Raw genomic sequence first — 17,385 nt, 5'->3', positions numbered from 1 at the left:
AGAAGGGTGTATGTTACTAGGCATGTCTGCTTTTGGAAATTACATTTATGGAAGCCATAGTGAGAACATATTGACAGAAGGTAATTCATGTCTAGAAGCATAATAATTGCTGGTTGAGGTCCTTTTTACTGGCTAACTAAAAAAAGTAATATTTCTTCCAATTTGTTTTCAAAGCTCACCAAACAGTATTGAGGTTTTAATTCTTTAGCCATTAAGAATTCCTTGAATTTTTGGTACTAATTTGGATTTATAAATCAATGTATAATATCATAAATTATGCATTGGAATGTATCTGGTTTTGAAAAATTTGAAATGTATAACCTAAATGGTAACATGCAAGGAATTTATCTTTGACATCTGAGACTGAAAGAGTGGTTCCCCATGTGGTCTGGGGGCAACAAGTTTTAAATAGATAGTAAAGCATCAAGCTGCTTTTTCAAACAAATTATTTTTATTTGTTCCCCGTATTTACTGCTTCAAGCTATAATTTGTCTTAATTCTTAAGAATTTTCCTATGTGATTAAGCAATTTATTAAAATGCTGAGTACTCTTTAACAGTTTATGCTCAAAGCAGAAATCATATTTTCTACTTGTTTTTGTGCTTTTCTGGGAATGGAAATCCTGATATTGGTTTGGAGAAAACAAACATAACAAAATAAATAGTGTTTTCTAAACTAAATTATTTTGCCAAAATAAATTTGAAACAAATGTAGGCATTGGATGACTATTACATAGGTTTAACCATTAACTTATATAGGAAATGAAAGTTTTTGAAAGAATGCAGAAAAGTACTGCTAAACTTGTAAACCTAAGAAAATGTAACTAAGTTTTTGTACAATATCTTGACAAGTAGTCTGTCTTTTGGTCGTATGATTCTGGAAGAATCCGCCCGATTTGACATCCTGGCTGCTACATCTCTAGCAGCACGGTTGCCCAAGGAGAGAGGTTGGCGAAGTTACTGTGGAATAGGAAAAGGAGAGCTGGCAAGCAGGAGGCTATGGGTCTTAGAGCAGTGGCAAATAGGAGTAGGTTTCTTGTTTGAGGGTTCAGTTTACCCATACTGCAGTGGGTAAAGTGGTTTCTACCTCCAATATTTAAGAAGATGGAGAAGCATAATTTTTTTAATGGTATGTTAGTATTTTTTAGTATTGTTGGTCTACTTAAGTTTCGAATTCCTGGAGTCAGGATATGGTAGAGGATGTGTAAGACAGCATTTGAGCTTAAAGTATATAAGTTTTGGCAATTGGAAATTTGGAGTATGTATGCTAATAACTTCTCCTTTTTTTTCCCAGGCAGTCTTACTGATGAAGGACAGCAGTACTGTTGCAGATTAATGGAAATGGATTCCAGAAGTGGTCCAGGCTTCATTGGTTTAGGCATTAAAGCATTACAAGACAAAAAGTATGAAGATGCTGTTAGTAACCTAACAGAAGGTAAGTGTACAGTATAAAGCATGTAACATGAGGTTTAAGTTGTGAACAAACTCAAGGGTATACTTCTTGGGATGCATTAAATTGAACACAACCCAAGGAAGTGTTGAAGCAACATCTGTCACAAGTAAGAAGACAGGAAATAGCCCTCAAGGCAGTGTCTCCCTGTGGGGTTAATACAGGAAGCTTTTATTCAGTGTATTAGAGGGTGTTGGTAGAGAGCTGGTGTACACATTAAGAAACTTAATATATATGTACTCTCTTCCCCTGCTTAAAACCTTTCATGGGTTTTCAGCTGCCCCTAGGATAACATACAAACTCCTTCACAAGGTTTGCAAACCTCTCGAGTCTGATTTTTTGCCCTTTCCTGCTCCAATGCTTCATTTTCAAAGATAATGAGTCCATATGCTATTAATTGGTTGAGCTATATATGCCTGCCTTGTTAGCATGCTAGTGCATACATTGTATGTTCCCAAAATGGCTGAAGACCTCATCCACAGCAATAAATCTTACTATTATAGTGAGCTAAACAGAACTTCAGGGTCACTCAGGTGGGCTTTGGTGCAGCCCTCAGCTCAAAGTGTCTCAAATTGGCTCATGCAAAAAGCTATCAGTTAAAACATCTAGCAGGTTCCTGCGTCGGATCTGTTGGTTGTGTGAAACAAAACATATTCCTTCCGTGTTTTTGTCCCTTCCCCTCCTTCCTTCTGCTCATAACTTTTGATCTGCCTTTTGATCTGAAAAATTCTCCTTCACATCCTAGCTAGCATAGTCAGTAGGCAGTTATCTTTGGGCCTTTCTCTGAGGAATGTATATTTAAGATAGAAGTGAAAAAAATATATACTCTGGAGTTTGCTTACGTCTGGATTCCAGCTAATTTCAAGACCTTGAGAAGACTTAAGTAAATTCTTTGTCTCAATGTTCTCATTTGTAAAATAAAGATATAGACATAGATATAGACATAACATAATTATTTTATATCTATGCCCCCCCATCCTTAGGATCCTATCTTTAACTTACTTTTGTATGTATGATGTTTGTTTGTGGATGAACTCACATTTGAATAGAGATATGAGTTACAAATACCAGCTTAGGGTAGGAGGAGCATTTTAAGCCAAGAGTCAAATAGCCTGAGACTGAGAGCACAGCTGGAATTCAGGGTAGTTCAACGACATTGAGAATGACCTATGGGAGCAATAAGAGTCAAGAAAGGAGACTGGAGAGGGGCCTTGCACACTTTGTGAATGAGTTTGCATGTTATCCTAAGGGCAGCTGGGAACCTGTGGAAGGTTTTAAAAATGGGAATTCCATAATTCCATTTGTATTTGTAGAGATATTCTGGCTACAGTGTAGAGAATGAATTGGAGTGGGTGGCAAGCACTTGCAGTGGTCTGGAATAAAGATGGTGGAGATGGGAGCTGAAGTAGCAGTTTTAGAGAAATGGATTGGGGCATGGAATCAATGTTGCAAATAATTATATATGAGAGACAAGGGAGAGGAGAGGTCTGATTTGGAGAGTAGATGGTGTTGCCACTTATCTCAGTAATCCTAGAAAGCTTGGATTTTGTGATTGCTTTTATCCTTTTAGGGTTAAAGGAAAGCCCTCTTTGCACGGCTGGATGGTATCATCTGGCAGAAGTCCAAGTTAAAATGCATAGACCTAAGGAAGCTGTTCTTTCATGCAATCAAGGTATTACTGACATCTGTAAGGGTAGCCAACCCTCTTTCTCTTTATATTAAAGAAGAAAAAGATATTGGTTTAAAGAAACTTACATGCTTTATTTTGTATTTTAATTTACTGACCAATTTAAGTTTCATTGAGATGGTTAAATAATGCCAAGTGTATGTGCATGTTGTGTATGATCTTTTAAACTACCAGTATTTTTCAAAGGATCCCTGTACTTGGAATTTTGACAGTCAGTTTAGGCTTGTGTGGAGGTACTCTGTCTGTAATAAGGCAGTTTCTGGTGCGTCCAGAACTTCAGGAGCTTTTGATTTCTCTGATGTAAATATGAGAAGTCTCAGGCATCTGGAGCCTATTTGAATGTGGTCAGATGGGTCATGTGAGGGGATAGGTAATCATAAAAAGTGGTTCACTGCTCTTGACCCAGCCGGTGGCCTAGCCTCTGTAGTTGAGAAAGAGTTCAGCCTGGTCCATATGAATTCAACTTCTTTTCCCTCAGTATCCCTCATTTGCTAAGTTGTGTACTGATGCTTTGGCTAACCTTTGTTGTGTAGCAGATATAGATAGCCATTGTATTTCAGGATGTTCATGTTACAGAAAGATAGAGATTTTAAATTTAGTTCTGTTCTGTTTTAAATGCAGATATTTCCATAAAGAATTCAGGGAAGAATTTATATTTTGCTCTGAATTATTCTTCATGTATGTTGTTTTGGCAATTTATTCTTATTGTATCTCCAATTTATTATTTATCACCCATAAGAAGAAAAAAATGAAGTAATATGGTTGTCTTCATTCAGATGTCCTTAATTTTGTCAGCTCTGAAGAACATAGATAATCTTGGTGTGTCCGGTGGCAGTCTTCATCAGAAGAATCTTTGTCTCCGTTTGAAAGCAGAGGCTTTGATTAAACTCTCAGATTATGAATCTTCAGTGGAAGCAATTTGTACTCTTGATCAGGTAGTCTTACCAGGTTTTTCCCTCCAACTTTATTTTTGCAGTCAACCAGGCATCAACTACTCTCTCCTTATAAGTATTTATTTTTAAACAGATTTTACGTTAGAGGTATGAATTAATCACATCAGCATTTTCTAAATCATTCACACACTTGGAAACTACTGAAGTTATTTGTTTACCTTTTGGTTAAGTACTTATAGTGTTCTTCATACGATGCAATTTCTTTCTTTAGTCTTGTTCTTATTCTCCTTTTCTCTTTTGGACCTCTAAGGCTGTTACTTATTGATTATTATTAATTCGAGGTTCTAAATTTTTTCCTCCTTTAGAGTTTATAGATTACTGATAAGAACAATGAAGGACACAGTAGCTTCATTGTAGATAGTATTATTTATTTGTTTTTCAGTCTAATAAAACGGAAGGAGATTGATATTTAAGAAGAAATCCTTTTTTTTTTAAAGATTTTATTTATTTATTTGATAGGAACACAGGGAGAGCAGGAACACAAGCAGGGGGAGTGAAAGAAGGAGAAGCAGGCTCCCTGCTGGGATGTAGGGCTCAATCCCAGGACCCTGGGATCAAGCCTAAGCCGAAGGTAGATGCTCAACGACTGAGCCACCTAGGTGCCCTAGGAATCCTATTTCTTAATGTTTTTGGTTCAAGCAATTTGAAAATCCCTGGCAAAAAGCTAGTAAATTGTGAATTATAACAACATGGTGCTTTTAAAATTTTTGTTCGCTAAAGGCTATTTTGGTCTAAAATTAAAATTATATCACTCAATTATTGTGGAGTTTTGAATTTTTAAAATATCATTGTTTTGTATATTTCAAAGGACTTTGCATGTCATAATATTTCATTAAAATTAGACCATGTGTCAGCATCCTTCAAGAACTATTATCTTAATTTCTTATTTTCTGCTTGCCTTCTACCAGTAATGTATTTTGTGTGAATGATTTGAGGAGGTCTTTTCAGTCTTTTTGTTTGTTTACACACACACACACACACACACACACACACAAAGAAAAGCTTCTTGGAGAGCTGATAATGTCCATGTCTGAAACAGAAAATATACAGGATGAGCCCAGGACATCTTAGAATGCTAGAAAGCAAGGAAACTATAAAAAAAAGACTTCTAGAATTATACTAGAAAGGCTTAGGAATTACCATGGGTTGGTTGTCACTGTCTAAAGGTTAGTTTGAGCACCAGTAACTACTGTGGGTGGAAAGATATCAAATGGGTTTTAAGTTTAAATTCATGTATTCCAGATGGTACAAAAAAAAATCAATAAAATCCTCTATTAAAAACTTTTTGGAGGATGCTAAGAAACCATTTGGCAAGATTCAAAGTATTTATCTTGCCTTTCCTTTATGAACTGTTGCTCAGAATAATCAAATAGATAATGGGGGGGGGGAATTTTTTGTTATTAAAATATTCCATCAATAAGGAAAGAAGAAATGCAGAATTAGAAAATCACCATTTTGCAGTCCATAATGAATTAATAGATCCAGGCATTGAAGATCAGTGGTTGCTAAACAACATCACCCAAGAGAAAGAACCATACATAACCAAATGCATGTACGCGTGAAGTATTCCTGCCAAAGCATCAAAACTGAATCATGTTATGTGTTGAGGCCTAACTACTAATTTATCGAAGATATGGGGGACCAAAGGACATGTCAGGACCATGGGAATACATTCAGTAAAATCCAGACTCAGAAATTGTGACAAGCGGCCCATATTTTTCAACAATTAAATTGTAAGAGAGGAAAAAAGATGGAAGGGAGCCCTATAGATTGAGACTTAAGAGACCATCTCTTGAAATGCATATACCTTATTCAGATTTTGATTAAAACAAAATCTTAAATATTTTCTGAGCCAACTGAGAAATTTGAACACTTGATAATTTTTTGATGATAGTAAGGATGTATTGTTGGTTTTGGCGAGGTGTTTATAATGGTAGTACAATTATGTTATATAAAAATGAACTTTTTAGATATATATTGTAAAGTATCAGAAGAAAAGTTATAATATCTGGGGTAATCTAAGAAGGAGTGTAGTGAAATGGGTGGAAGTATGGATGAGAAAAGATTGACTTCGAGTTTATAATTTTGAAGTTGGATAATGAGTACATGTGGGATTATTATACTATTCTCTAGTTTTTTTGAAATGTTTTTGAAATTTTCTCTAATAAAAAGGTTATAAAGAATGAGTGTGTTCATAGTGTTAAAAATAAGGATCTGTACGTCTTTACTCTGTGTTCTTCTATGGTCATTCTTTAATTAAAGCAAACATTGCTGCTCTGTGTTGAAAGAGACCTAATCTCTTTATAATTATTTTCTAGGTTTCTGATGCAAATAATGTCCCAGGACTTTTGGTTCTTAAAAGCTTGGCCTATCTGAACAAAGGTTCATTAGATGAAGCTTCTAAGGTTGGTTTTTTTCATTCAAACTGGAATTTTTTTGGTTGGGGAGGGGCAAAGGGAGAGGGAGAGAGAGAATCTCAAGTAGGCCCACTCCCAACACAATGCCTGACTGTGGCTTTGTCTCATAACCTTGAACCAAAATCAAGAGTCAGATGCTTAAACAGCTGAGCCACCCAGGTTCCCTAAATTGTGAATTTTTTTTAAAGCTACAAATGACTTAATTTGGATAAAGAATTGACAGGTATCTACTTTATAGATTATGGAAGACCTTCTCTCTTCTTACCCTGACCTAGCTGAAGTTCATGCCCTGGAAGCTTTGATTCATTTTACCAAAAAGGACTATCCACAAGCAGAGAAATGGTAAGGATATGTTTAGACTGCACATAGATCTAGTCATATCTTAAGTTACTGTATTTCTCAAAAATTCAAAATGAGTAGTTTGATAAAGATCCATTTTGTGTAATATGATCTGCATAAGCATTAGTATTTTTAAGAAATGTATGTAACATGTAGCACAGTACCTGTAAGAAAATTCTGTAATGGGTATGAAATTTAACTAGCTGATCATAATGGTCAGTGAGTAGATCAGTGTTTGATGTGTTCTCCTAAATGCTTAGCACACTGGTAAAGCTAAAAGGCATTGTGCTTTTATAAGCTTCTCTTCAAAAAATTTTTTTCTCATTGTGATCTAAATTCTAAAGTAGTAACTTACTTCTGATTTAGCATCTTTGAATAACTCCAACTTTGTCCCAACCAGGAGTTTCCTACATTGTGTGCATGTGTGTGTTTTCTGTCTATCTTCTTACTTCCCTTTGGTGACTTAGTTTTCAGAGGGCTCTTGAGAAAGATGCTGAAGTTGCTGAATATCATTACCAACTTGGGTTAACATATTGGTTCATGAATGAAGAAACAAGAAAAGATAAAACAAAGACTCTTACCCACTTTCTAAAGGTAAAACAAATGCTACTATTCAATTCTTAGTTGAAATGGATTTTTAATAAAATAAATAATAATCATATAAGTTAGGCACTTAAAATTACTGTTTTCTGAACTGTTTTTATTTATTTTTTTAAATTTATTTGTTTTAGAGAGAGAGCAAGGGCATGAGTGGGAGGGGCAGAGGGAGAGAGGGAGAGAGAATCTCAAGCAGACTTCATGCTGAGTGCAGAGCCCAATGCAGGGCTTCATCTCACAACCATGAGACCATGACCTGATCCGAAACCAGGAGTCAGACAGTTAACCGACTGCACCACCTAGACACCCTTGAACTGTTTGTTTTTTTAAACTAGAGTTTTTTGGTGTTTCATCTCTTACACATTAGGTTTTGTGAGAATGTTATGTGGGTTTTCAAGGAGAAAATAAAAAATGTAAAAGTTACTTATTTCAGAAACACACATTATAGAAGATGGGACATAATTATCTCTGGAGAAAAATACTGTTTTAGGTAATTTCCACTATAATGTGGGCATATATACTTCCATATGTTTAATTTCTCGTATTTTAGATGTTAAAGATCTGAAGTCTTACATTCTTACCTTGATGCATAAAAGAAGGTTAATGTAATAATAACTCTAATTTCACATTTATTTTTAACAAAGAAATAATTTTTTTACACTTGTTTACATTCTGTAAGTAGTAACAACCAGCTCTCCTGTTGCTTTAAATCTTACATTAAGGGACATGTTGGCATATTTTTCTATGGTTAACAAAGGTGTTCCATTTTTCTTTTAACCTATGTATTTATCTTTCATGTTTTTAAAGAGAATCACACAGACAAGCTTTAATAATGTGTTGCTATCAATCTTTGTTTCAAAGGCTGCCAGACTGGATCCATACATGGGCAGAGTTTTCCGCTATTTAGGTCATTACTACAGAGATGTGGTAGGAGATAAAAACAGAGCCCGTGGCTGTTATAGGAAAGCTTTTGAATTAGATGATACTGATGCTGAATCTGGGGCTGCGGCAGTTGACTTAAGTGTGGAGCTTGAAGAGATGGTATGTCTAATAACTTAAGCCCTTAGAAATATTTTTATATGTGTGTACTTGAAGTTTACTATTTTTTTTAAAATTTTATTTATTTATTTGTTAGAGAGAGAGGAGCGAGAGCGAGCACAGGCCGACAGAGTGGCAGGCAGAGGCAGAGGGAGAAGCAGGCTCCCCGCCAAACAAGGAGCCAGATGTGGGACTTGATCCCAGGCTCTGCGATCATGACCTGAGCTGAAGGCAGCTGCTCAACCAACTGAGCCACCCAGGCATCCCGAAGTTTACTATTTTTTAAAATTTTTCTTTGTAGACACAATAGAAATATTTTTGCCACTGTTAGGGAGTAAATTTTCTTTTCATTGGCAGACATTATATTACTCATTACTTATTTTTGAAACCGTAGTTTGAGTATATACCGGTGTAAGTTTAAAAAATCAGAAGCAGTAAATGAAAATGTTTGAATACTTTATATAGGTGTTGCGTACTTTTATGGTATTTGAGATCTCTAATACTAGTCTTTTCTTAATTTCAGGAAACTGCCTTAGCTATCCTAACAGCAGTAACTCAAAGGGCAAGTGCTGGAACAGCAAAATGGGCCTGGCTTAGGCGAGGACTATACTATTTGAAAGCTGGTCAGCATTCTCAGGCTGTGGCTGAGTAAGTCACCTTATTACATTTAAACTATTAACCTATTATTTTTTTAATTAAACTCTTTGTATACCCGAAGTGGACTTCACAAATTGCCTCATTCCAGGTTATATTTTGAGAGAAGGAGTAGCAAAATTTGCTTATAATTGATTGGTTCTTTTTATGTGCAAGACACTGAAATTGCAAAAATAAATTAAATGATGTACATTTGTTAAGGAGGTAGCCATTCTAATGAAGTGAAGTCTTCTAAGTGTTACACATATGGAAACTTCAGGAATGACAATAAGCTGATACTTTTATTGTTCTCCCCTTGACATGCTTTGTTTTGGGGCAGGAGATATATTTGCCATCTTCGTGTGCATGTGGTGCAGCTCATTTTTAGTCATTTGGTTTCAACTATACTTAAGGATAAATGAAATAGGGGAGCCTGGCTGGCTCAGTTGGTGGAGCTTGCGACTCTTGATCTCAGGGTCATGAATTTAAACCCCATGTTGGGCACAGAGCTTACTTAAAAAAAAAAAGAATAAATAAAATATATTTAATAATAACAAATACATAATAAAAAGAAGATGTAGGGGAAGGGGGTTAAGTGATACAGCCTTAGCATTATAAAATAAATAAGTCACAGGGATGAAAAGTACAGCATACGGAATATAGTCAATCGTGTTGTAATAACTTTGGTGACAGAGGGTAAATATATTTATCAACTACACTTATCATGGTGAACATTTCATAGTGTCTGTAAGTTTCAAATCAGTGTGTTATACACCTGAAACTAATATAATATTTTACGTCAGCTGTACTTCAATTTAAAAAAATGAAGAACAAAGATTGTCTGTTTATAAGGAAGTATAACAGAGCCTTAGCATTTCCTAGTAATGAGAACACAGCATCTCACTATCAATTTAATTAAGTTTATAAGACCTCAGTCCGTCTATATAAAATTTTTTGGTTATACTGCAAGAGATAAATTTCATTACTACAGTTACACTGAAAAATTAAAATGTAAGTACTTAAATGTGAATGATCACAATTAATTATAAGCCTTGTATATTTTCTTTTTAGAAAGGATTAGAAAGTACCTTTTTTCTGAACATAACAAATTGTTGTAGCAGTTATTTTTACCCCCTCCAGTTTGTGAGAAATATATACATGTATATATTTGGATTAAGATAAAGTTTCTGATTTATATCAGTACCTAGAATACTGTGATATTTCTGTTTTGGTGGAAGGATCAGTGGGGTATTATTACTCGTCATGAGGCATATGGAGATACATACCTATTCTGGTGGGAAACTAGAATTCTTCCAGATAGTCAAGGAAAAAAATTCTGAACAGCACTTGTTTGAAAAGGTATTTTGTTCTTATTCATTCCAAATTTATAATAAAATTTCTTAGTATTAAAATATTCAAGTTATAAAAATATATGTTCAAGTTGTAAAAGGAAAAGGTATAACTGCTTTATTTTTTTTAAGATTTATTTATTTATTTGAGAGAGAGAATGCATAAAGGGAGGAGGGAGGAGCAGAGAGAGAGAGAGGATCTCAAGCAGACTTCCTGCTGAATGTGGAGCCCAAGACAGGGCTCAATCCCACAACCCCAAGATCATGACCTGGGCTGAAATCAAGAATCGTCACTCAACTGACTGAGCCACCCAGTTGTCCCGTATACCTGTTTTAAATAGCACTTTTATAAATAGAAGGAACCCTGGTTATATGTGATTCAGTTGAATTATTTATTTTTTATTTTCTTTCAGATGTGGAAATAGTTCTTTTACCTTTAGTTCACTTAACTATTTACTGAAATTTTAGTTTACAGGCAGCATTAAGGGCAGACCCAAAGGACTTCAATTGTTGGGAGTCATTAGGAGAGGCATACTTAAGCAGAGGTGGCTATACGACAGCCTTGAAATCCTTCACAAAAGCCAGTGAGCTGAACCCAGAATCCACATACAGTGTGTTTAAGGTTGCAGCAATACAGCAAATCCTAGGCAAATATAAGGAGGCGGTAGCTCAATACCAGCTGATCATTAAAAAGAAAGAAGATTATGTGCCAGCTTTGAAAGGTAATTTTTTAATACCCCCTTGACTTGTGATACTAGAGTTTAAAATCCTTGAGTAAATGTCTTCCGGAATGTATTTTGTAACCTGAAAAGGATTTCTTTTGTCAACAGCAAGGTGTCTTTTTTCATGGACCTTTTATAGTATGACTTGTTATATAGATTTGAATATAGAAAAATCAAATCTTGTTTCATAACAGTACATAAATAGTAATATGATAAATATTTAACTTGTAGATCAGATTGTATGATAGCTATTTGGTGGATCTCTAAAACAAGAGTTTGCTCTAATATTTTAATAATTAATTTACTATATCTTCAGAATATTTCAATATATTTTAATTACTTTTTAACTTATAGGAGATTTTTTTTTCATTTTTTTGAACTTCAGGAACAACTTACATTGTTTTATTATCTAAATTAATTTCATTTTGTCTGTATATATCTACTCCTTCTGAACAAATGATTTTTGGTAATATAAAGTAAAATGACACCATCCATATATAATCTAAATTTTACATGATTATATCTAACCATTTTTAAAAACCTGGAGCCCATTACATGTCCTTTACTCTATTTCTTTTTCCTTTTTAAATGAAACAATTATGATTTAAGTCAGAAATAGTGTATGTTGAAAGTGATACGTGACTTAGATCTTGAAAACTTCTTTTTAAATTTTGAAAAACTTTCCTCAAGTGAAATTAATTTATTAATTATTAAATCTTTATTGGGCACTTGAGGAGATTGCTATTTCATTTAAATTTTACAGTGTAGTCTGCTATCCAGTTTTGAATATAAAAAGATCAAATCTTGTTTCATAATAGTTAATAAATAGTAAGAAGAAGGAGAGAAGCATTCAGTAGCATTTTCAAAGCTGAGGTTTTGAGTTAAGTAACTTTCCCAAAGCCAAGGAAATTCTTTTCCATAGATTTTTATCACTTTTAGTACATGTTTACTCTAATAGAACCTTGCCATTTGAATTCCATACTAAATGTATGCAAGACCATACTTAAAGATAATTTTTATACAATACTACTGAGTTTTGTTTTTGGAAAGTGGCTTTAATATCACACCACTATGTTTTGTTTTCTTTTTTTCAACTTTATTCTGAGTGTTTCTTGTATGTGTTTTAATAACTAAAAACTTAACCTGGTTTTAGGTTTGGGCGAATGCCATCTCATGATGGCAAAAGCAGCTCTCGTTGATTATCTTGATGGGAAAGCTGTAGACTACATCGAAAAAGCACTGGAATATTTTACTTGGTTAGTATTATTCTTATTATTCATTGTATTTATTTTCTAGAATTATAATAAAGCCAAAGTTAGAAAATTTTTCTGTGTTTATTCTGTTAGATAAAGCAATCATTATTCAGAATATCAAACACAAAGAATAAGGGACTAGCCAATGAATTCTGTACCATACATATTGTATTAATTTTGCATTGGGGAACAGATAGAATTTCTTGCTCTTAGTAGCAGCTGACATGCTAGATGCTAGGAAAGGGTGGGGAGCAGTCTGTCAGGAAAGTGGCAGCTTGGATACAACGTATCCGTGTTCTATTTGATAGTAAGGGCCTGTTTTAGGTATATTGGTAGGGTTGCAGTTGAGGGGAAATGAGCAATCTCATTTTTCCTGAAGAGAATCTGTGTAGGAAAAAAAGTGATGTCTAATATTAAGGGAATCAGAAAAATCTGAGTAAATCTCGTATTTAGAACTGTAAAGTCACTAGCTAAATAGAAGTGTTGTGTTAGATGATCTTTAAAAGTCTGTTATACATATATTTGAATTATTCTTTTCTTAGACATCTTTTTCGTGCTCCCCTTCCTTTCTTTTCCTGCTTGTCTTCTCTTCTGGTTCCTATTGATTTGGTTGCTCCAGAATTGATTTTGAGTATGAACCAAATATGAAAAGAAAACCTTAGCCTTTTCTCTCCCACAGATTTTTATCTCTGCTTTTCAAGTTTCATATAATAGAGATCTTTCTAAAGAGGACAGGATATTGTAAAGAGGACATGCTTCATTTGAATTAGTATTTAAGAGTAAATGTGAACCTTTCAGTGATGATATTTGAAATACATATACTGTCTTTCTAACAATGGGAAATTATGTTCTGGGTAGCCTATAGCATTCACGGCTAATTAAATGGAGGGCTATGAAACTTTTAAAGTGATAATCCCCAAATTTATGTTTACTTCTAGACTTAAAAGCTCATATTACCCTAATTCTTATGTAAGCGTGATAGAAGTTATTTCACTTTACAGATATTTTATTTTTTTAATTGAGCTTTAAAGAAAATAAGAATTTAGGCTGTTGAAATTGCCTGTTTCTCTTTCCACTCTATTTTCTTCTTTCATACTGTCAACTTTATTTTTTATTTTTAGGTATTTTTTATTTTACTTTATTTTACCTCTTTTCACCCTAACAAGTGTACTATTTAATTCTCCTCCCCTATGTCCCCATTCCCCTACCTACCACCCCTCTGGTAACCATCAGTTTGTTTTCTTTAGCTAAGAATCTGTTTCTTGGTCTGTCCCTCTTTTTTTTTCCCCCTTTGCTCGTTTGTTTTGTTTCTTATATCTCACATATGAGTAAAATCATATGGTATTTGCTTTTCTCTGACTGACTTATTTTACTTAGCATTATGCTATCTATCATGCTGTCAATTTTAGAAATTATGCTAAGGTATTTGGGCAGAGGAACTACAAATGGTGTTGTCCTTCCTCCTAATCCTCACAGTGGGCTTTCAGCAATGACTGCCATAATTAATCTTATTTCTCAGGAAGATATTGGAAAATGGTTTTTGGCTGGACTTTTTTAGTAGAAAAGGCTATGAGAAATGTTCCATCTGCTTGTCCATCTGCCAGTAACATAGCTGTTTGATAGCTGATTATTGAGATTTGGCTGAAGTGAAATTGCCGTGTTTTATTTCTAAGATCTTGAGAAGAGAAAACTGAAGAGAAATGGATTTTTCCATTTCTATCCATTAGAATGAGATTTTTCTGATTCTAAAAAGAAGTGACCTTTATCACCATAATTAATATTTTTACTTACTGTTTTAAGCTTGTGCATTCAGTCTTATTTGCTTCAGTAAATATGGGTCTTCACATGTTTGCAAAATGTCTGGCATTTAAAATGATCAATTCTTCCCCTTCTCTCCCTTCCTTTCTTCTTCCTAATAGGGAGGTGATAAAAATGTGGTCCATTTAGAAAGAATTTAGTAAAGCATGCACTGTACTTAACCAACGAAGTAGTTCATAATTAAGATTATAATGAGAGAGATAAATTTCCCATTGTTTGGAAAAAATTTATAAGAATCACACTGTTTGTTTTCTTTAGGGCTCTGCAACATCAAGCTGATGTCTCTTGCCTTTGGAAGCTAGTTGGAGATGCTTGTACGAGTCTGTATGCTGTCTCACCATCTAAAGTGAATGTTACTGTTTTAGGAGTCCTTTTAGGTCAGAAAGAAGGCAAACAAGTATTAAAGAAGAATGAGCTCCTCCATCTTGGTGGAAGGTAATTCACAAAGATTGCTAGTTAATGACATTCACTTTGAATTAGGACATTTTTAACAAAAAGTAACATTTATTTTTATATTTCTGTAGGTGTTATGGTCGTGCGTTAAAACTGATGTCTACATCTAATACATGGTGTGACCTTGGAATTAATTATTATCGCCAAGCACAGCATCTAGCAGAAACAGGCAGCAATACAAATGATCCTAAAGAGTTGTTGGAGAAGTCTTTACATGTATGGTTTTGAGAAATTTTTTATAAGCTTTTTAAAAAACAAAGTGCTTTTCTAATAGATGTTTTGATAAAGTAGATACTGTTGTGTTTTCATGTAAAACCACATTTATCTTGATATAAATGCTGATGTTCCAAGATATAAAAACTAATCCAATTTTACTTTTCAGTGTCTGAAAAAGGCAGTGAGACTTGACAGTAAAAATCACTTATATTGGAATGCTCTTGGAGTGGTTTCATGTCACAATGGTAAGAACTGAGTAACATTTCAATATTTTTAGAAGATGGTTTTAGGTAATAAAGTTCAGTTTCATCAAATTCTGTATTTTTCAGGTATTAGAAATTACGCCCTTGCTCAACACTGTTTCATCAAGTCTATCCAGTCGGAACAAATTGTGGGTGTTCTTTGTGTCTATCAATGATAAAGAACTTAAGAATTTAGTGTTAATAATTTTCTGAGACTGCCATGTAGGCAGGAACCTAATTGTGTATATATATGTTTTTTTAGAATGCTGTTGCATGGACCAACTTGGGAGTGTTATACCTTGCAAATGAAAACATTGAGGTAAATGTGTTTTCTGTTTTGTCAAATTAAAAGTAAAAACGTTCTTTATTTATGACCTCTTTGTAATCGCTCCTCTTCTTGTGGGGAATTACTTTGAATATTATTGTCTATTTAGTATGTTCTCCTGTATGCTAGATAATTGATGACACTTAGTTTATTATAGATATGAATAGTGACTGGGTAAGATTTATTTTCCTTTCCACACAACTGAAGAAATTCTGGTTTTATGATTATGTTGGGTTTTCTTAGTGTATATTAATTCCTTTAGATGCCACAATGTAATTTGTCATGCCTGAACAGTTACATATTAGAGAATGCGAAATACTGTAATTGGAAACGTGTCTATAGGCCATGTTTAAAAGTTTCCATAAATCTGGGACTCCTGGATGACTCAGTGGGTTAAGCCTCTGCCTTTGGCTCAGGTCATGATCTCAGGGTCCTGGGATCGAGCCCCACATTGGGCTCTCTGCTCCACGGGGAGCCCGCTTACCCCCCTTCCTGCCTCTCTGTGTTGAATAGATAAATAAAATCTTTAAAAAAGAAAGTTTCCATAAATCTGTAGATAATAGCACATCTGCACAATTTTGTGTTTCGGCTGTTACATTGAATATCATCCTTTTAAAATAGCTTCAGTAATATTTTCAGAGATAAATTAAGTCACTCCTAGATTGCTTCAAAAACTAAACAGAATGAAGAAGAATATTAATTTGGATCTTAAAATGTGAAAATATTTTTAAAAAATTTAAATAAAGCTAAATCTTAGTTAATAAGCTATGAATGTAGTTTTATGATAGCACAACTCAGTTGCTGTCCATGAACTACCTTTTTCATAAGAAAAATAAGACTGTTTGCCGTCACATACAGGTTACTGAGTAGAGTATCAGGCAGCATGTAACAATAAGTGTTTAGAGCAGAAAAATAAGCACGTAACTTAATGAATCCAAGTGAGGGATCTTTAAAGTTTCCTGACTGCTTGGCACAGGTTTATGTTGCTCATTCTTTCATCCAGTAGCAGATATGCGTCATTGTTTTTAGTTTTTATCCTACCAGTTAAGCTTCAGGAGGCAGTAGGAGGTACTTCTGTCACACTGTGGCTAGCAAATGGATGGGTGATTGGTTAGAGGTTCTACAGGCTATGAGGTACACCCCTATATTGCCCTTTCAGTGGGGACCGTAACCCCTAAGCTGGTAGAGAGATCTGTTGTACCTAGAGGCTTTTAAGACTACGTAGTTAAAACATGGTTTTAAACATTGCTAGTTTTGTTTAAACAATGAAACCTTAGATTTATAAGTGTTTATGTTGATAAGTGTGACTTATCTTATTCTCTTATGCTTTTTAAACAGTTTAAAATATATACTAAGTTAATAAAATGGCATGTTATTTTTTTTTACTTTTTTTTCCTAGCAAGCTCATGAAGCTTTCAAAATGGCTCAATCTCTTGATCCATCTTATTTAATGTGCTGGATTGGACAAGTAAGATATATGTTTATTAATAATCCAGGATATAGGGGCGCCTGGGTGCTCAGTGGTTTGGGCTGCTGCCTTCGGCTCGGGTCATGATCTCAGGGTCCTGGGATCGAGCCCTGCATCGGGCTCCCTGCTCCGCAGGAAGCCTGCTTCCCTCTCTCTCTCTCTCTCTCTCTGCCTGCCTCTCTGCCTACCTGTGATCTCTGTCTGTCAAATAAATAAATAAAATCTTTTAAAAAAAATAAATAAAAAATAAAAATAAATAATCCAGGATATAAACAACCTATTAATGTAAAGTGGTATAAGTAACTATTAATACAAATAACAATGATAATAATGATAACAGGTAACATTTGAGGACTTCTTTGTGCTAGTCCCTGTGCTAGTCTCTTTGTATATGTTATTTCAGTTAATCTTCCATCAGTGCATTGAG

General features: G+C 34.4%; 1 protein-coding gene across 5 annotated transcripts in view; it reads left to right on the top strand.

Moving 5' to 3' along the window:
* SKIC3 (SKI3 subunit of superkiller complex) overlaps window positions 1–17,385 on the top strand; it is a 136,304-nt gene that overhangs the window by 76,137 nt on the left and 42,782 nt on the right. For all 5 annotated transcript variants that reach the window (XM_059175497.1, XM_059175500.1, XM_059175498.1 and 2 more), the window contains 16 exons: window positions 1,293–1,433; window positions 3,019–3,120; window positions 3,931–4,070; window positions 6,407–6,493; window positions 6,744–6,847; window positions 7,312–7,438; window positions 8,303–8,482; window positions 9,003–9,127; window positions 10,930–11,183; window positions 12,337–12,439; window positions 14,513–14,689; window positions 14,779–14,923; window positions 15,090–15,168; window positions 15,253–15,314; window positions 15,428–15,484; window positions 16,890–16,958. In XM_059175497.1, the coding sequence (XP_059031480.1) occupies window positions 1,293–1,433; window positions 3,019–3,120; window positions 3,931–4,070; window positions 6,407–6,493; window positions 6,744–6,847; window positions 7,312–7,438; window positions 8,303–8,482; window positions 9,003–9,127; window positions 10,930–11,183; window positions 12,337–12,439; window positions 14,513–14,689; window positions 14,779–14,923; window positions 15,090–15,168; window positions 15,253–15,314; window positions 15,428–15,484; window positions 16,890–16,958 (1,952 nt within the window). The remainder of the gene's footprint in view (window positions 1–1,292; window positions 1,434–3,018; window positions 3,121–3,930; window positions 4,071–6,406; window positions 6,494–6,743; window positions 6,848–7,311; window positions 7,439–8,302; window positions 8,483–9,002; window positions 9,128–10,929; window positions 11,184–12,336; window positions 12,440–14,512; window positions 14,690–14,778; window positions 14,924–15,089; window positions 15,169–15,252; window positions 15,315–15,427; window positions 15,485–16,889; window positions 16,959–17,385) is intronic.

The sequence above is a fragment of the Mustela lutreola genome, chromosome 5 (assembly GCF_030435805.1).
Source record: "Mustela lutreola isolate mMusLut2 chromosome 5, mMusLut2.pri, whole genome shotgun sequence".
NCBI classification, from domain to species: Eukaryota; Metazoa; Chordata; class Mammalia; order Carnivora; family Mustelidae; genus Mustela; species Mustela lutreola.
Note: the sequence above shows the minus strand (reverse complement) of the source record. Positions and strands in the feature narration are given on the sequence as shown.